Below are 20,971 nucleotides of genomic sequence, written 5' to 3'. Positions count from 1 at the left end.
TTATACTTGCATACAAAAAACCCTAGCAATTTGTCTCAAATTTCATCATAGGATCAAAAGAAAATGTTTTATATGACTCATAAATTATCCTGAAGAACCAGATAATGATACCCTGGCTTACTGTTAATTTTCTAATCTGTTACACTATTAAACTAAGAGACAATAACATCTTCATAGCTGAAAATTCTATTTCAGATTTTTGATTCAGTTTGAATTTACATGTTTGTATTTTTAGAACTAGTTTATTATTTTTTTGGTTAGGTGATGAATCAAGATTGGTTCTCTGAGTTATTTTAATATAGTAAACTTTGAAATTGCTTTGGGCAAGAGAGATTATATTTATTGAGAAATTCAAATAAAATGAGGTATGTGGTCTTTTTTAGTGATTAATTTTTTTATTGTGGCAAAAATATAAAATTTATCATCTGAACCGTTTTTAAGGGTACAGCTCAGTAATGTTAAAAGCATATTTAGGTTATTATGAACAGATCTCCAGAATTTTAGCCTCCTGAAAAAATCCAGAGACTCCTGGAGCTTTTCCTACTATATTTTGAAGAACCTCTATCTTAGAGAATATATTACTTCATCTGGAGAAAACAAAGACTCAAAGAGAACTCTGGAAATATAGTCTTTTAAAAAATATCATCTAAAAGATTAATAATTCTTTTTATCATCTTATCCGGTCTGTGTTCATATTTCCCCATTGAAAATAATATTTTCATAATTTTTTGAAATTAAGAACCAAACAAGGTTCACACACGTTACATTTGGTGGTTGATATGCCCTTTATTTATTTTTTATTTTTGTTTATTTATTTTTCTGAGATGGAGTCTTGCTCTGTTACCCAGGCGGGAGTGCAGTGCACGATTTCAGCTCACTGCAACCTCTGCCTCCCCAGTTCAAGTGATTCTCCTGCCTTAGCCTCCCAAGTAGCTAGGATTACAGGTGCGTGCCACCATGCCTGGCTAATTTTTTATAATTTTGGTAGAGACAGGGTTTCACCATGTTGGCCAGGCTGGTCTTGAACTCCTGACCTCAGGTGATCTGCCTGCCTCGGCCTCCCAAAGTGTTGGGATTACAGGCGTGAACCACCGGGCCCAGCCTTGATATGCTTTTAAATTTTAATCTATTGGTTGTCTCTTCCTTTCTTCCTTTATAATTTATTTGTTGAAGAAACAGGGTCATTTGTTCTACATAATTTTCCTCATTCTGGTTTTGGCTGAGTGTATCTCTGGTAAAATTTAACATGTTTTTCAGTTCTCTGTATTTCCAGTAAATTTACAAGTAGAGACAGACTTGATTAGATTTACTTTCAATTCTTTTTTGGCAAGATTCCTAGTTGGTGATGTGTATTTCTTTAAATCAAAAAGATGTGTTTTGTGATGTTAAAATCAAACAGTTTAGGTTTTGTCAGCTTGATTCATCTGTTATAAAATTCCCAATTAACTTTAATAATAGCATCTATTGCTAATTGTTGCCTCATTGCAGTATATTAGTAGGTGTTGTAAAAGGTGATACTCCTTCTCCAGCCTTCTAGATTTATTGGCTGAGATTCTTCAGGAATGAAGACCTCTTCTTCATATACCACTTTATTACCCTGAAAGTATTTATACAGGAAAGGCCAAAATAAAATGGGATTTTTTTTTCTTTTCACCTACACATTCCCAGAATAATTTGTGCCTTAGGAGCCTCAAAACATGACTAGAGGTTTGTTGTTGTTGTTTTTAGTATTATAAACTCATGGATTTTTGCCTCCCATTCATTTTCGATGTTCAAATTCTTTGTTTGACCAGTGGCAGCTTTATTTATGTTGGCTCTTTTGTCCTTGGCACAATCCCAGATGAAGATGAAGCTCATCTTGTATATTTTCTTCCCCAGATTTAGAATCAGAATTCTAATTCCTTTCAGTGGGAAATGGTATTTAGAGATTATAATCTGGGTGATATTTTTGTATATTCCTACAAGGTTCTCATTGTTTATAGGCATTTTGGTGGACAGAACTAGGAAAACTTTATAGAAAGAGAAAAATAATTCATGTTTCCAGATGCTAGTTCTAACTCAGATAAAAGATGATAAGAGTTTTTACTTCATTTTAAAATTTATATTTGTATTTTTCCTCAACATGGAAAATGTGGTTCTAACAATAAGAGTATTGAATTACAAAATCTGGGGGAGGAACTATTCTGTTGTATTAGAAGATTGGAGGGTTACAAATACAAATGCCTAAAGGTACCAGACAGCCAAATGAATGTATCAGGCCTGTTATGAAAATCGTCTGGGAATGGTGGGGGTTAATAAGCTGGAGAGCATATATCCCATCTAAAGGAGGCATCTGTGACTTGACTCTAGCTGATTTTTGCCAAGAGGGAATATGGGCACAGTACTGCTTGGTTTTTTTCATTTTTAAAAAGAAGATGTAATCCCAGCACTTTGGGAGGCCAAGGCGGGCGGATCATGAGGTCAGGAGATCAAGACCATCTTTGCCAACACGGTGAAACCCCATCTCTACTAAAAATACAGAAAATTAGTCGGGCATAGTGGCATGCGCCTGTAGTCCCAGCTGCTCGGGAGACTGAGGCAGGAGAATTGCTTGAACCCAGTAGGTGGAGGTTGCAGTGAGCTGAGATCGTGCCACTGCACTCCAGCCTGGGAGACAGAGCAAGACTCCCTCTCAAAAAAAAAAAAAAAAAAGAAAAAGAAGATGTAAATCCAAATATTTTATATGAAATTATTTAGCTTTTAAATACTGACAATAATATTGACAAACTAAGTCAAAGTTTTAAAAAGGCCTTTTGGACCAAACAAGGATTTCTTCCATAGGTTATTAGTTTCTCTTGTGAGAAAGATCTAAGGATTTTTCCAGACCTCAGACAATCTGAAAAATATATTTGGAAAGAGTATGAGAAAGAGAACTTAATCATCTTGGTTTTGCTAATCATGATTGCATTTATTTATCTGACTTTTCTTTTTTAGCCTTAAAAAATTAAAATAGCCCTATAATTAATTTTGCTTTTCTTTTTGCACATTCAAAATAGGAACTTACAACGTCTCAGAAAAATGGTGGGAATGTTCTTCAGATGATGTATGAGAAACCTGAACGATGGTCTTTTACCTTCCAAACATATGCCTGTCTCAGTCGAATAAGAGCTCAGCTTGCCTCTCTCAATGGCAAGCTCAAAGATGCAGAGAAACCTGTATTACTTTTTGAACGATCTGTGTATAGTGACAGGTATGTATAAATGGCTTATACGTGGCCATTTGAAGTTTTTATCTTAGAACTGGACTTTTTGTTTTTCTTTTCTTTCTTTTTTTTTTTTTTTAATGTTTCCTGGGAATTAGTAATATGAATGGCTGAGTTGGGGATTTAAGATGGAAAATGATATTTAAATCCCTCAGCAGTCTGGTACTAATGGCATTAGGGAACTTATTACATTTATTAATCACCAGCTTCCATAGAAACTGTTGGGAATATGGTGGTGCCCATCTCATTTAAATTTGCAGAGAAGTTGTTTTTCCCTCTAACCCTTTTAAAATTCTCATCTGCTCTGATTAAATCTGGATCTATATCCTAGACTCTTACCTGGAACAAGTAGATAAAAGTCTCTAAGGGGCCTTAGAATTGCCCTACTTATGCTAGGATTCTTTTGACCTCCAAAGTTAGCTCAGAACAGAGGTTCTCAGACTTTTTGATCTCGGGACCCTTTTCAGTTCTTTTTTTTTGGATGGAGTCTGGCTCTGTCACCCAGGCTGGAGTGCAGTGGCGCGATCTCGGCTCACTGCAAGCTCCGCCTCCCGGGTTTACGCCATTCTCCTGCCTCAGCCTCCCGAGTAGCTGGGACTACAGGCGCCCGCCACCTCGCCCGGCTAGTTTTTTGTATTTTTTGGTAGAGACGGGGTTTCACCGTGTTAGCCAGGATGGTCTCGATCTCCTGACCTCGTGATCCGCCCGTCTCGGCCTCCCAAAGTGCTGGGATTACAGGCTTGAGCCACCGCGCCCGGCCTCTTTTCAGTTCTTAATAACTATCGAGGCATCCAAAGAACTTGTCCTATTGATACTTGCGTTACTAGAAATTGAGATGCACAAAAATGATTTAAAACTAGCAATAATAAATTCATTACATATTAATATAAATACACTTCACAAAAAGTTATATTTTCTAAAATAAAAACTAGCTAGAAAAGTATCATTGCTTTACATTTTTGCAGATATCTTTAATGCCTCACTTATTAAAAGAGCTGGATTTTTATTTATGCTTCTGTATTTAATCTGTTATGATATGTTTGTTTGTTTGAAGTATATTGGTATATGAAGTAATCTGGCCTCTCACAGAACCCCTTAGAATATCTTGGGGACTCATGGGGTCCTCACTCCATATTTTGAGAACCATTGGCCAAAAACTTGATGGAAAGACTCCTGTCTTTTTCTGCTTTCTATGGCACTATGTGCCACTGGATTTAGGAGAATGTTTCGTGTTCATGTTTTCTTTTTTATTTCTTTGTTTTTTTTTTTTTTGGAAATGATACATGTGTTGATGAAGACTCTCTTTTAGGTATATTTTTGCATCTAATTTGTATGAATCTGAATGCATGAATGAAACTGAGTGGACAATTTATCAAGACTGGCATGACTGGATGAATAACCAATTTGGCCAAAGCCTTGAATTGGATGGAATCATTTATCTTCGAGCCACTCCAGAGGTAAAACCCAATAAAAATGTATTGCATTGAAAATTTAAAGAAATATTTAGAACTCTTTTTAGTGGTATGTAATCAGGGCAATTTAGTTTAACTCCAGTCTCCCAACCTCCCACTCCCCACCTCTAAATTAGAAACTTGTAACTGTGTAGATAGGAGCATTCTTTTTTCTCAGCAAATTAGAATCCCAGCCTGGGCAAGTTGCTTTTTTAGGCTCTTTGCGCTTCCTCAATCCTTTTTTATTTTCCTCATTATTTCTTCCCAACATTTGCAGACTCTTCTCATTCATCACAGTTAAAGTAATGAATGTGGTCAAGCAACTCCTAGAATATAGGCTTCCTGAGGCGGGACCTTGGGTATTTTGATTACTGTTGAATTTCCAGTGCCTAGAACACCCAGTGGTAGGCACCGTTGGAGCATATAGTAGGAGCTCAGTAAATATTTATTGAATGAATGGCGATGCTGATGGAGGTCCATTTCAAGAAATCTTTTATTATGGTTGTTTGTGCCTTGGAAATGAGTGGATAATGGCAACTATAGTTGGGAAAAGACTTAGAGGACCCTTGCCATTTTCCATTAAGGGAGCTCACTTGAAAAGGTGCTTTTTGTGATAGGTTATAACATAGCTATTCTATTTACATATGATGTTATATAATGAATACAGGAAGACCAAATATATGCCTTTCATAAAACTAACCTAAATATTAAGATCTTACATTTAATCAGAAGCCTGCTGGTTTTGGTGCTTGCATTTCTATTGTTTCTGTTTTTTAATTCTCATTTTTTCCTTAAGTCACAGGGTAGGCACTGATGAATGTAAATGTCGTAACTTCTGGCCTAAAATTAGAATACTGTGTTGTTATCAAAGCTGGGTTTTCAAAGAAATTAGGTTTCTGATTCCAACGGATGATTTTGTTCTCCATCAAGTAAAGATTTTGTTCTTCATTAAGTAAGCGAGGATTTAGCAATTCTTTAGCAATTTCATAAGTTAATTTTGAAATTCACTTTTATTTTTGAATTTTTTTTTGTTCTTAATCACAAAAATAGTAAATAAAAATGTGAAAAAGAGCGTAAGGAATACTAATAATTTCATTTTGCTTGAAACATTTATAGTCACTATTAAGCTAGAATTTAGCAATTATAATAATTTTGAAATTCTTTTATTTTTGAAAAGATTTCTTAAAGTTATGAAAATAGTACAAACACCAAAAAACAAAGAATACTAATAATTTCATTTTAATACTGATAATTTCATCAGTATTGTTTCTGATATCTTTTGATGAAAGGATTAATTGTTGAAAAGAGAATTTAGAGTTTGAAACACAGTTTGTATGCTGCGATGGTCTTATGCATGTCATTTAGGTTGGAGGCTTTTATTTCTTGGAATGCATGAAGAGTTTCTCAGGGTCTATAAGCCCCCACAAATTATACAAAATTTTTTATGTATGTGTGCTTTTGGGGGAACATAATCTAGAGCTGCACTGTCCAATGTGGCTATTTAAATTTAGGGTTATTAAAATTTAGAAATTTAGTTCCTTGGTCATCACACTAGCCGTATTTCAAGTGCTTAAAAACCACAGGTAGCTAGTGGCTATCTTATTTGATAATGCAGATATAGGACAGGCATAAAACATTCCAAAGTTGTTTTGGTTGTGCTGGTATAGAGTTTTCATCACATTAAGAACCATTGCCTTTAGTGGTTTTATGTGAACTGAACATAGATATTTTATAGTCAAGTTTGGTTAACAGCAAAGTAAGATTATGTTTATAGATTGGCATACCTTTTAGCTGTTGTCTCTGAACATTTTAAGTAGATGTTTAGTTTTTTTCTCTTTTTTATCAAACTCAGTGTATTTCATGTGTGGATACCAAAAATTTATAGACTTATTTTAACTTATTTTTGAAAGTACCACTTGGCTTAGAGCCACCAAGTGGCTGAAAAGCTCATGGAGGGAAAAATTAATTATTTCAACTTTTAAGAAGTAATAAGTAGAGATTTTGGCTAGCATGAGTAGAGAGACACAGAAAAGAAAATTTTGATGGCAGCAGACAAGAATAATTGTTCACTGCCTTTTTCTTCCATCTCTTATTACTTGCTTTTAGAAATGCTTACATCGAATATATTTACGGGGAAGAAATGAAGAGCAAGGCATTCCTCTTGAATATTTAGAGAAGCTTCATTATAAACATGAAAGCTGGCTCCTGCATAGGACACTGAAGTAAGACTTCTTTATTTTTATTTGCTATTCATTTTAAATACCTTTGTTAAATTTTAATCTAAAATTTGGAAGATATGACTAGCAACATGTAAAATTTTCAGTCATTTTGCTTATTGGTATCTTTCAAAACTAGGTATAGATTTTGATTCTGTTGATTGCAATGAGATCCTATTTCCTTAAAGTTTTTATAACTAGTATCCCTTGGTGGTATTGTTAGTATAATATATGAAATTTCACTTTAAGTGATAAAGTAGGAAATATATCCGTACATTATTTAGTTACTCTTTCAGAAAGAATTTTGACTTGGGACATTGTATAGCATGGTTGTTGAGAGGATAGACTTTGTTATTAGTCAGATCTTGGCTCAAGTCCCGTCTTTATTGGTGTGACCTTGGATAGCCTCTGAGCTTCAGAATGACAATTCTGAACTTTAGTTTTCTCATCTTTAAAATGCAGAAATTCCTCCTTTATTATCTGTTTTTCAATTTTGAAGAGAATCATATGTTACAGTACCCAGCTTTATATATTTGTACCCGAGTTTTTTGGCTCCATGTGGTAAATCTAAATGAGAAAGAAGGGGCTGCCAGATGAAGTATTGCAAAGTAACTTTAGTGTAAATGATTGACAACATTTTGATTTTCCAAGGACATACGAATGAATTTTTAATGTTTCTCTCTCTTTTTTTTACATTTCTGATTATTTTATTAATCTCTCTTTTTAAACAGAACCGACTTCGATTATCTTCAAGAGGTGCCTATCTTAATACTGGATGTTAATGAAGACTTTAAAGACAAACATGAAAGTCTGGTTGAAAAGGTAGATTTAGACAGACTACAAACAAATATTTGTTTTTTCTAAAAAAGTGTACTGACTTGTGAGAAAACAATTTTCTAACAGAAAAGATTCCATAAAGTTATGTTAAGAAACAGTTAAGAGCTTTAGAAGATTTTGGACTGTTTAGATTCCAGTCCTGACTAAATTCTAGCTTTGTGGCCTGAGTTAAAATAAGGATCCTTCGGAATCTCAGAATCTGACAGCTGTTTTAGAAAAAAGTTAAATAAATAAAAATAAAACAAGGATTGTTTTTTAATCCTTCAGTGCCTCTATCTGTACGATAGGGATAATCATAATAACAAAAGTTCTTTCTCACCCCCTTTTTCTCTGCTTTGTCCCCATTTCTTCCTCTCTTCCTTACACCACCAATCTTTAGATACTTTAATAATAAACTGCTTGTGAAGTTAAATTTATCTTTTTCAACTAAATTCAATATGGAGGATATTTAAAGTTGTAGGATATGGATCTCATCCATTTTTACGTTGGCTAAAGTCTTGAGATTGAGGGTTTTAGTTTTCAGTTTCATTTGGGATCATGTCAAGGATTAATTGACATTGCTTAATCATTGAGTCATTGTCTTAATCACAGTGCATTTATCACTCAAATCACTGGGAGTTGACCATATTCTGTTAAGTGAGTGGTGCCCCTTGATAAAGGGACTGGGCGAGAATTTATTGATGAAGATTTGAGAGAGAATAGTAAGGGAATTTGTATAACAAATATCCCTATACCCATGTTGATAACTCAGTGATTAAGCTATAAAGAAGAAACCACAATTTGTTTGGTTTAGTTTTGAGAGAAATTTGATTTTTCCTTTCTTTTGTGACATAATGTCTACTGTTTAATAGAGACTTGACATTCATAAGGAATATAATAAGGATTTTGAAAATCTTGACTTTTTATGTAACTACCGTAGCGTATACATGTAGTTGTTTTTCCCATGATATGAACTAAAGCTTATCTGGAAAATTCCAGTGACCTCTTCATACTATTAATGATGTTAAAAATATAGGATAAATTAACTTATAATACTATTAAATGAAATTAAGTCAGCATTAAGTATTAACAGCCAACCATCAATTTAACTGACTTTGTAAATCACTTTTTAATTTTATCTAACACTTCTTTGTTTTGACTAAGAATCATTTCACGTTATTATATTTACTTTTATTAATAATGTTAGCAGTTGACTTTCTTTTTAAGGTATTTTTACAAGGCAATAATCTTTGTCTCTTGAGAATTACTGAGTAGCCTAGAATATGTGGAGAACAAGCATATTCTTACATTATGGTCAATTGGCTAGGTTCATTGACTCCTTATATGATTTTCCCCACACACTGACATTGCAGGGTATTATTCACATATGTGCTTCAGAAACATGACAAATCTACTACATGTTTGATCTTCAGAGTTGCTTTAACTATTGTGCTTATTAATGTTATCAGTGTTAAAGCTGCATATGTCAATGGTCTATGATATTAAATAAAGAGATTATAAAATTGGTGTTACAGCTATTTTAGAACTGTATCTAAAATTGATAGATGCAGTGGCTCACACCTGTAATCCCAGCACTTTGGGAGGCTGAGGTGGGAAGACTGCTTGAGCCCAGGAGTTCCTGACCAGCCTGGGCAACATAATGAGACCTCATCTCTATAAAAAAACAAACAAAAACTAGCCAGACATGATGGTGTGCACCTAGCCAGGAGTTCAAGGCTGCAGTGAGCTTTGATTGCATCACTGTACTCAGCCTGGGCGACAGAGCAATAAATAACTCCTAAAATGACCTTTTAGGTCATTCATCTTTTACTACTGAAGTATTTAACAATATTTCTTTCTTTCTTTTTTTTTTTTTTTCTCGAGACAGTCTTGCTGTGTCACCTAGGCTGGAGTACAGTGGCACAATCTTGGCTCACTGCCATCTCCTTCTCCCAGGTTCAACCAATTCTGCCTCAGACTCCCAAGTAGGTGGGATATCAAGTGCACGCCTCCATGCCTAGCTAATTTTTGTGTTTTTAGTAGAGATGGGGGGTTTCACCATGTTGGCCAGTCTGGTCTGAAACTCCTGACCTTAAGTGATCCACCCACCTCGGCTTCCCAAAGCACTGGGATTACAGGCATGAGCCACTGGGACCGGCCTTAACAATATTTCTTTGGAAAGTAAATGCAATGGCATTGTGATAGTTACTTATACAGCTGGGGTCTTCAACTATTATATATTTTTAAATGAAGAGGAATATCAGATACCTCAAATTAGTCAAGGAATTATACTGATTTTTTTTTTCTTCCTTTCCTCAGGTCAAAGAATTTTTGAGTACTTTGTGATCTTGCTGGAGACTACAGGCAGCCAAATGGTTTCAGATACTTCAGCTTTGTGTATCTTCGTAGCTTCATATTAATACAAGTTTCTTTAGAAAACCCAAGTTTTTAACCATTTTTGTTCTAAGGAAAAAGAAAAGATTTTTAAACGACTCTTATGTGAAACTTTTTGACCAGTTTTCTTTTCTTTTCTTCTTTTCTTTTTTTTTTTAAAAAGGCATTTAAAGACAAAGACATTATTTCTCATAGCAGGAAGTGTAGAGGTAGATGGTTCCAGAATCAGTATAGTGGCTAAACTACATTAGAAAAGATCCAGCTTCCGTCTTTCCCCTCTTTTGTCTTCCTCAGCAGGTTGGCTTTTTCCCCTGGTGCCTCTCACCTCATTGGTGACCAGTTTCTTAACTGAAAGCTTTAATGTTACATAGTAAATGGTAGTGTGTCCTGTGTAAATTAGTATACCTATTAAAAGTTGCAAAGTAGAATTAAAGGAATTCCTAGAATAAGGATTCTAAAGTTTTATTTTAAATGATTATCTTCTTAACAGTTTAGTCCTACCTCTTACTTCCTGCCTCAGTCTGCTTTCTCTACTGTCTGGATTAATTAGGCAGCCTGCTATAAAGTTAAAGTCACACATTTCTATTTTGCAAACATTGTGATTACTCTTTGCTTTGTACTTTGCTTTGCTTTGTAGGCTTCTGCTTTAAGTTTTTCTCTTTTTCAGACAAATTACTGATAAAAATGATATTGCTCTATATGTAATATATCCTGAAAGCGTTATTTTTTGTTGAATAGAAAATAAAATTAATGAAGACAGAGGCTAGAAAGCATCCATTAGTTAATGAGACACACTTAACTACTTATCTCTAAACCATCTATGTGAATATTTGTAAAAATAATGCATGGATTCATCTTAGTTCTGTATATAAATATATTTTCTTTCTAGTTTGTTTAGTTAAGGTATGCAATGTTTTTCCTGTGTATTAAACCTTTCCATTTTGCATTTTAGAAAATTTTATGTATTTTAAAATAAGGGGAAGAGTAACTTTCATTTTGAAACTATTATTTTTCTTTCCAAAGTGTCATTTTTGTTTTTGGTTTCTTATTCGAAGATGATAATTTAATGGATTAACCAGTCCAGATGCACTGATCTTTGCAAAGGGGACTTAATTTCAAATCTGTAATTACCATACATAAACTGTCTCATTATACATACACATTTTTTTTGGTTTGTTTTGGTTTGGTATAAATGAATTCGTTTACTTAATTAAATATTTCTTAACTATAAACCTTATGAACTACAGCGGAGCTACACTCATTGAAATGTAATTTCAATTCTAAAAAGATGTAACAATCTTTTTAGAGTTAAAATTTATTCTACTTTTAAATAAAAAATTATGAATATTAAAGGTGAAAATTATATAAATTACTTTGATTCTATTTTAAGTGGAGACATATTTCAGTAATTTTTAGTAACCTTTAAAAATGTATAATGACTTAAAATTTGTAAAATTGAAAAGATGCTAATAAAAATTTATTATTTATTTGTCATGACTCAAAAATTGTCTCAGTGTGGTAGTCATAAGAGAATTGAGCCTAATGGTGGTCTGGATTATCTCTTGGATCTATTACCTATATCACGTCTTCCATTAGAATTTATATATTGTTCCTTATAGTTTGCTCTCCTAGAAAGGTAATTAATAATACAAGACTTATTTTTCTCATCCAGAATTTTCTCTTCTGCTATGCCTAAAACTTTATACTGAACCACCGAGAACTTACGTCTGTCGTATTTTAAAGAACAGAGTTGTAAAATGTTTCTAAAATAGAGATATAGATGTTATTACCTTAGAAAAATGCTAGATACATTGCAACATTAAGGTGTATATAAATTCTGGTAAATAATAGCCTTCTTCATTTTTCATTTGACTTACATCTTTTTTTTTTTTTTTTTTTTTTTAAGAGACAGGGTCTTGTTCTGTTGCCTAGGCCGGAGTATAGTGGTGCGATTATAGTTTACTGTAATCTTAGACTCCTGGGCTCAAGCAGTACTGCCTCAGCTCCTTATGTACCTGGGACTACAGGGCTTTCACCACCATGATGGCTAATTTTTTAAAATTAGTTTTTGTATAGATGGGGTATTGTTGTCCAGTCTGGTCTCAAACTCCTGGGCTCAAGTGATCATCCTGCCTCGGCCTCCCAAAGTGCTGGGGTTACAGGCATGAGCCACTGTGCCCTGCAGTAAAAGCTTTTTTTGAAATAGCTTTAGACTCATAAAAAGTTGTAAGACTATTACAGAGTTCCTGTTTACCTGTCACTCAGTTATTTCCCAAAGATAACACTTTATTTAACAATAATATTTTAAGGCCGGGCGTGGTGGCTCAAGCCTGTAATCCCAGCACTTTGGGAGGCCGAGACGGGCGGATCACTAGGTTAGGAGATCGAGATCATCCTGGCTAACACGGTGAAACCCCGTCTCTACTAAAAAATACAAAAAAAAAAACTAGCCGGGCGAGGTGGCGGGCGCCTGTAGTCCCAGCTACTCGGGAGGCTGAGGCAGGAGAATGGCGTAAACCCGGAGGCGGAGCTTGCAGTGAGCTGAGATCCGGCCACTGCACTCCAGCCTGGGCGACAGAGCCAGACTCCGTCTCAAAAAAAAAAAAAAACAATAATATTTTATGAAAACAATTAACTTTGGTGTACTACTCTTAACTAAACTACAGACCTAACTTGTATTTTACCAATTTTATGTCTTATTTTAATTCATAAACTTTAAAACATCTTTATTTTTTTAGAAGAGCAGTTTTAGGTTCATAGCAAAATTGAGCAGAAGGTAAAACATCTCATATACTCACTGGTCCTTCATATACTCACCGTTCCTCCTTTGCCCTCCGGAGCCATCCCTACTATCGGCATTTCCCTCTGTACTTGGTACATTTGTCGCAATTAATGAACCTACATGAACATATTACCCAAAGTCCATGTTTTACATTAGGGTTCATTCTTGGTGTTATACATTCTGTGGGTTTAGACAAACTTATGATATTTATCTGCTATTGTTTTTACTGCCCTAAAAATCCCCTGTTCTGCCTGTTCATCCCCATCATCGCTGCCAAGTAATCATTTTACTATATTCATAGTTTTGCATTTTTTAGAATGTCACATGCTTGGAATCATACAGTATGTAGCTTTTTCATATTGGCTTCATTCACTTTTCACTTAGTAATACATATTTAAGTTTCTTCCATATCTTTTCATGGCTTGATTGCTCATATATTTTTAGTGCTGAATAATATTCCATCATCTGATGTAAAACAGTTTACCCACAAACCTAGTGGAGGATGTTTTGATTGTTCCAAGGTTTTGGCAATTATGAATAAAGCTATAAACATCCATGTGCAGGTTTTTGTGTAGACTATGTTTTCAACTTCTTTGGGTAAATATCAAGGAGAGCGTTGTAGGATTGCATGGTAAGAATATATTCAATTTTATAAGAAATGGCCAAATGGTATTTGAAAGTGGGTATGTGCCATTTTGTATTCCCACCAGCAATGAAAGTACCCATTGTTTCTCACCCACTTCAGCATTTGGTGGTGGTACTGTTTTGGAGTTTGGTCACTCTTGTAGATCTGTAGTGGTATCTTGTTTTACTTTTGATTCCCTAATGATATGATGTTGAACATCTTTTCACATACTTGCCATCTGTTTATCTTCTTTGGCGAGGTTCTGTTTGTGTTTTGGGGCTCATTTTCTTATTGTTGAGTTATGAGTTCTTTGTATGTTTTGAATGACAGTCCTTTTTCAAGTCTCTTGGAAGTATTTTTTCCCAGTCTGTGACTTGTCTTACTCCATTGGCATTGTCTTTCATAGAGCACAAGTGTTTTATTTTAATGAAGTCCAGTTTTATCAGTTATTTCCTTCATGGATAGTGCCTTTGATGTTGTAGCTAAAAAGTCATTGTTCTGCCCAAGGTCGTGTAGTTATCTTCTAGGAATTTTATAGTTTTGCATTTTAAATTTAGGTCTATTATCTATTTTGAGTTAATTTTTTATGAAGGGTGTAAGATCTGTGTCTAGGTTTATTTCTTTGCATGTAGATGTCTACAAAGATTGTTGACCATTCTACAGTCTTTGTTGAAAAGATTGTCTTTTCTCTGTTGTATTACTTTTACTCCTTTGTTGAGTATCAGTTGACTATATTTATGTAGGTCTATTTCTGAGCTTTCTATTCCGTTCCATTGGCCTATTTAGTGTTCTTTTGCCAATACCACACTGCCTTGATTATGTAGCTTTATAATAAATCTTGAAGTCAGGTAGAGTCAGTCCTCCAACTTCGTTCTTCTTTAACATTGAGTTGGCCATTCTGAGACCTCTGCCTTTCCATATAAACCTAGTTTTTAGTTTTTATTATTTTTTTGAGATGGTTTCTCAACCTGTCTCCCAGGCTGGAGTATAGTGGTGCCATCACAGCTCAGTGAAGCCTTGAATTCATGGGTTCAAGCGATCCTCCCACCCCAGCCTCTCGAGTAGCTGGGTCTATAGGCACACGCCACTATGCCCAGCTAATTTTAATTTTTTTTTGTAGAGATGGGATCTCACTATGTTACCCAGGCTGGTCTTAAACTCCTGAGCTCAAGCAATCTTCCCACCTTGGCCTCTCAAAGTGTTGGGATTACAGGCATGAGCCACCATGCCTGGCCCTTTCCATATAAACTTCAGAATCAGTTTGTCAATATCTACAAAATAACTTCATGGGATTGGTTGAGATTGTGTTGAATTTGTAGATCAAGTTGTGGAGAACTGAACATCTTGACAATGTTGATTCTTCCTATTTATGAACACAGAATATCTCTCCATTTAGTTGTCATCTTTCATCAAAGTTTTGTAGTTTACTTCATATAGATCTTGTACATGTGTTGTAAGAGTCACAGCTAAGTATTTCATTTTTAGGAGTGATAATGTAAATGGTAATGTTTTATATTTCAAAATCTACCTCTTTATTGCTGGTTTATAGGAAAGCAATTGATGTTGGAAATTAACTTTGTATCCTGCCACTTTGCTATATCACTTTTTAGTTCCGGGAGTTTTTTTGTGATTATTTCAGATTTTCTACATAGACTATTATGTCATCTATGAAGAGAGAGAATTTGATATATTTCTTCCTGTCTAATCTTTATACCTTTTATTTCCTTTTCTTGTTTTATTACATTAGCTAGAACTTACAGTATGATGCTGAAAAGCAGTGGTGAGAGTAGACATCCTTGCCTTCTTTCTAATCTTAGTGGTAAAACTTTGGGTTCCTCACCATTAATATAATGTTAGCTGTAGGTTTTTAGTAGATGTTCTTTTCAAGGTGAGGAAATTGCCCCTCTATTCCTAGTCTGCTGAGTTTTTATCATGAATGATTTTTGATTTTGTTAATGCTTTTTCAGTATCAGTGTGATTTTGATTTTTTTCTTTAGCCTGCTATTGTAATGGATTACATTAATTGATTTTTGAATGTTAACCCAGGGTTGCATACTGATATGATTTGGCTGTGTTTCCACCCAAATCTTGTCTTGAATTGTAGTTTCTATAATCCCCATGTGTTGTGGGAGGGGCCAGGTGGAGACAACTGAATCATGGGGATGGTTTTCCCCATCCTGTCCTCGTGATAGTGAGTTAGTTCTCGTGAGATCTGATGGTTTCGTAAGAGGCTTCCCCTTCACTGGTCACTCATTTTTCTTCTCCCTGCCACCATGTGAAGAAGGACATGTTTGCTTCCCCTTCTGGCATGATTATAAGTTTCCTGAGGCCTCACTGGCCATGCTGAACTATAAGTCAATTAAACCTCTTTCCGTTATAAATCACCCATTTTCTGGCAGTTCTTTTTTTTTTTTTTTTTTTTTTTTTAAAGATGGAGTTGCACTCTTGTTGCCCAGGCTGGAGTGGAATGATGCGATCTCAGCTCACTGCAACCTCTGCCTCCCGGGTTCAAGCAATTCTCTTGCCTCAGCCTCCCAAGTAGCTAGGATTACAGGGATGTGTCACCACACCTGGCTAATTTTTTGTATTTAGTAGAGATGGGTTTTCACCATATTAGTAAGGCTGGTCTTGAACTCTGATCTCAGGTGATCCACCGGCCTGGGCCTCCCAAAGTGCTGAGATTACAGATGTGTGCCACCGTGCCCAGCCTCTGGCAGTTCTTTGTAGCAGCAAGAGAATGAACTAATACACATACCTAGGATAAATTCCACTTGATTATACTGTATAATTCTTTCTATATATTGTTGGATTCAATTTGCTAATATATTACTGAGGATTTTTGCATTTATGTTGGTAAAAGCTGTTGGCCTGTAGTTTTCTTGTAATGTCTTTGGTTTTGGTATTGGGATAATGCTGGCTGCATAGAATGGGTCAGGAAATGTTCTACTTTAGGAATTGGTATAGTTTCTTCCTTAAATGTTTAGCAGAATTAACCAACACAACAATATGGGCCTAATGACTTCTGTTTTGGAAGGTTATTAATTATTGATCCAATTTCTTTCAAAGATACAGACATTCAGATTGCCTATTTCTTCTGTGAGTTTTGGCAGATTGTGCTTTTTAAGGAGTTGATTCTTTTACTTTGTTTATTAAATTTGTGGGCCTAGAGTTGTTTATAATATTCCTTTATTAACTTTTTAATGTCTGTGGGAACTGTAGTTGTGTCCCCTCTTCTTGTTTTTTTTTTTTTTTTTTTTGAGATGGAGTCTTGCTCTGTCACCCAGGTTGGAGTGCAGTGGTGTGATCTTAGCTCACTGCAACCTCTGCCTCCTGGGTTCAAACAAGTCTCCTGTCTCAGCCTCCTGAGGAGCTAGGATTACAGGCGCCTGCCACTATGCCTGGCTAATTTTTGTATTTTTAGTAGAGGTAGGGTTTTGCTATGTTGGCCAGGCTAGTTTTCAACTCCTTACCTCAAGTGATCCACCTGCCTTGGCCTCCCAAAGTGCTAGGATTACATATGTGAGCCACCATGCCTGGCCCCCTTTCATTTTTGATGTTAGTAATTTGTGGCTTCTGTTTTTCTTAGTCTGGCTAAGGCTTAGCAATTGTTATTGATCTTTTCGAAGACCTACCTTTTTGTGTGACTAATTTTTCTCTGTTGATTTCCTATTTTCTATTTCTGATTTGTGCTCTAATTTTGATTATTGCTTTTCTTATGTTTATTTTGGATTTAATTTGTTCTGTTCTTATTTCCTGTGGTAAAAACAAGTATTATTGATTTTAGATCTTATTTTCTAATATACACGTTCAATGCTATAAATTGCAGTTTGAGTACTGCTTTCACTACATCCTATTTTAAAATTTATGTTTATTTACTTCAAAATATTTTTAAATGTCTCTTGAGAGTTTTGTTTGTTTGTTTTGAGACAGTCTCACTCTGTCGCCCAGGCTGGAGTGCAGTGGCATAATCTTGGCTCACTGCAACCTCGACCTCCCAGGTTCAACTGATTCTCCTACCTCGGTCTCCCAAGTAGCTGGGATTACAGGTGTGTACCACCACACCCACTAATTTTTTGTATTTTTAGTAGAAATGGGGTTTCACCATGTTGGTCAGGCTGGTTTTGAACTCCTGACTTGAGGCAATCTGCCCACCTTGACCTACCAAAGTGCTGGGATTACAGGCATGAACTACTGCGCCCAGCCTCTTGAGAGATTTTTAACCCATGTGTTATCTAGAAATGTATTAATTTTCAAGTAATTCGGACTTTCCAGCCTTTTTTCTGTAGTTGATTTCTAGTTTAATTTCCTTGGAGTCTGAGAGCAAACATTGTATGATTTCTATTCTTTTAAGTGTGTTAAGGTGTGCTTTATGGTGCAGAATGTAGTCTATCCTGGGGAATGTTTCATATGAGCTTGAGAAGAATGTGTACTGTGCTGCTGTTGGATGAAGTAATCTATGAGTATTAATTATATCTAATTGATTGATGGTTGTTGAATTCAACTGTGTCCTTACTGAATTTTTTGCTTGCTGGATTTGTCTGTCTAATACTGATAGAGGGGTATTAAAATCTCCATTGATAATACTGGACACAACATATAGTTAGGTCTTGTTTTTTATCCACTCTGACAACCCCTGTCTTTTAATTGGTGTGTTTATACCATTGATGTTTAAGGTGATTTTTAAGTATATTTGGATTAATACGTAACCATATTTGTTTTTTAAAAATGGTGCCAAAGCCAGATGCCGTGGCTCATACCTGGAATCCCAGCACATTGGGAGCCTGAGGCAGGCAGAGCACTTGAGATCAGTGGTTCAAGATCAGCCTGGGCAACATGGTGAAACCCTGTCTTTACTAAGAATACAAAAGTTAGCTGATTGTGGTGGCACATGCCTGTAGTCCCAGCTATTTGGGAGGCTGAGGCAGGAGAATCACTTGAATCCAGGAGGTGGAGGCTGCAGTGAGCCAGGATTATACCACTGCACTCCAGCCTGGGCAACAGAGCAAGACTCAGTCTCAAAAAAAAAAAAAAAAAAAAAAAGGTGCCAGAAAACGCAATGTGAAAAGAGTAGTCTTTTAAATAAAGGTGTTGAGAAAAATGGATTTCCACATGCAGGAGCATGAAACTGGACTCATACTATATATAAAAATCAACTCAAAATCGATTAAAGACTTAAACGTAAGGCCTGAAACTATAAAACTCCAAGAAGAAAACATAGAGAAATCTCCATGACATTGTTCTGAGCAGTGATTTTTTGGATTTGACCCCGAAAGCTCAGACAGCAAGAGCAAAGATAGATTCACGTGATTACATCAAACTAAAAAGCTTCAGCACAGCAGAGGAAATAACTGAATGAAGAGACAACCTACAGATTGGGAGAAAATATTTGCAATTTATACTAATACATCTAATGAGGGAGGGGTTAATATCCAAAATATATGAGAAACTCAAACAATAAAAATAAAACAATCTGATTAAAACATAGTCAAAGGGCCTGAGCACACATTTCTCCAAAGAAGGCACACAAATGACCAACAGATATACATGAAAAATTGTTCAACATCACTTATCATTAGGGAAATAGAAATTATAACCACACTGACACATCATCTCACACCTGTCAGAATGGCTGTTATCAAAAAGATGAAAGACTATATGTGTTGGTGAAGATGGGGAGAAAAGAGAACCTTTCCCTCAACATGTGGGGATTACAGGTCCCTTCCTCGATATGGGGGGATTATAATTCAAGATGAGATTTGGGTGGGGACACAGAACCAAACAGTATCCCTGTGGATCAGGAGATCCCCTCGTGAGCCCATGCCACCAGGGCCTTGGGTCTGATACACAGAGCTGTGTGAAGTCTTGGGAGAGCAGCTGCTCAGGCACATAGAGAGACCCAGGAGTTTTACATACCCTGGCCCTGAGATCTCCGGCAAGGCAGGAAATTCATCCATACATATGCCTAGGAAGGGGAGGCTGAATCCAGGGAGCCAAGCAATGTCATTCTGTGGGCCACACTTCCACAGCACCTCACAAATTAAGACTCACTGGCTTGGAATCCTAGCCAGCCAATGGCAGTGGGTTGAAGTCTTCCTGAGATGGGTCCAAGTTCCCAGGGGAATGGGTGACTGCCATCACTGCGGTTCCATCGACTTAGCTGCTCTAGCCTGCTGACTGTGGAGAATACAGACAGTCTGGGAGGAAGGGTCCCCCACAACACAGCACAGCTGCCTTGCCAGATTGTGGCCAGACTGCTTTAAGCAGCACCCGGATCCATTTCTCCTCACTGAGCAGGATCTCCCTGCAGGAGCTTCAGTCACTCCAGTAGGGACTCCAGTAGGGTTCTATAGACAGAGCTCTGATGTCTCCCTGGGATGGAGCTCCTGTGAGGAGGAATGGCTGTCATCTCTGCAGTTGGGTGAACTCAGCCACTCCAGCCTGTCAGCTTTGGAGACTGCAGGCAGTTTGGATGCAGAAGTGTGCCCCTTAATGCAGCACAACTGCTCTACCAAAAAGCAGCCAGACTGCTTCTTTGGGCAGATCCCTGATCCCATTCCTTCTGACTGGGTGAGACCTCCCACTGGGGGTTTCCAGACATCTACAGGTGCGTGCAGGCTGGCAACAGGTTAGTACCCCCTGGGGCAGAGCTTCCAGAGAAAGGAGCTGGTTGTCATCTTTGCTGTTTCGTGGCCTTCGCTGGTGATACCTCCAGGTGTGGAAGAATGAGGCAACGGGTCTGGAGCAGACCCCCGGCAAACCACAGCAGCCCTATGGTAGAGTGGGCTGACTGTTAACAAACAAACACAAAACAACAATGACAAAGACCCCACAAAAGCCTCATTCAAATGTCAGCAACCTCAAAGATTGAAGGTAGATAAGCCCACAAAGATGAGAAAGAATCGATGCAAAAATGCTGAAAACTCAAAAAGCCAGAGTGCCTTTTCTTCTCCAAATGACCACAACACCTCTCCAGCAAGGGCACAGAACCGGGCTGAGGCTGAAATGGTTGAATTGACAGAAGTAGGCTTCAGAGGTGGGTAATAATGAATTTCACTAAGCTAAAGGAGCATGCTATAACCCAATGCAAAGAAGCTAGGAATCATGGTAAAACAATGCAGGAGCTGACAGCCAGAATAACCAGTTTAGAGAGGAACATAGCCAACTCAATGGAGCCGAAAAACACAACACAAGACCTTCACAATGCAATCACAAGTATCAATAGTGGAATGGACCAAGTGGAGGAAAGAATCTTAGAGCTTGAAGACTATCTTTCTGAAATAAGACAGAGAAGAATAGAGAAAAAAGAATGAAAAGGAATGAACGAAACCTCCAAAAAACCTAGCATTATGTAAAGAGACCAAACCTACAACTAACTGGGGTACTTGAAAGAGATGGGGAGAATGGAACCAAATTGTAAAACATACTTCAGGATATCATATAGGAGAA

General features: G+C 36.5%; 1 protein-coding gene across 1 annotated transcript in view; it reads left to right on the top strand.

The window, feature by feature from the left end:
• Positions 1 to 10,591, top strand: part of DCK (deoxycytidine kinase) — a 30,389-nt gene extending 19,798 nt beyond the window's left edge. Inside the window, 5 exon segments of the mRNA NM_001257554.1 lie at positions 3,036 to 3,229; positions 4,551 to 4,698; positions 6,799 to 6,914; positions 7,640 to 7,730; positions 10,044 to 10,591. Coding sequence (NP_001244483.1) covers positions 3,036 to 3,229; positions 4,551 to 4,698; positions 6,799 to 6,914; positions 7,640 to 7,730; positions 10,044 to 10,070 — 576 coding nt within the window. The 3' untranslated portion in view covers positions 10,071 to 10,591.
• Positions 10,592 to 20,971: the final 10,380 nt, after the last annotated feature.

The sequence above is a fragment of the Macaca mulatta genome, chromosome 5 (genome assembly GCF_049350105.2).
Source record: "Macaca mulatta isolate MMU2019108-1 chromosome 5, T2T-MMU8v2.0, whole genome shotgun sequence".
Taxonomy (NCBI): Eukaryota; Metazoa; Chordata; class Mammalia; order Primates; family Cercopithecidae; genus Macaca; species Macaca mulatta.
This window is presented reverse-complemented; position numbering and strand designations above follow the sequence as displayed.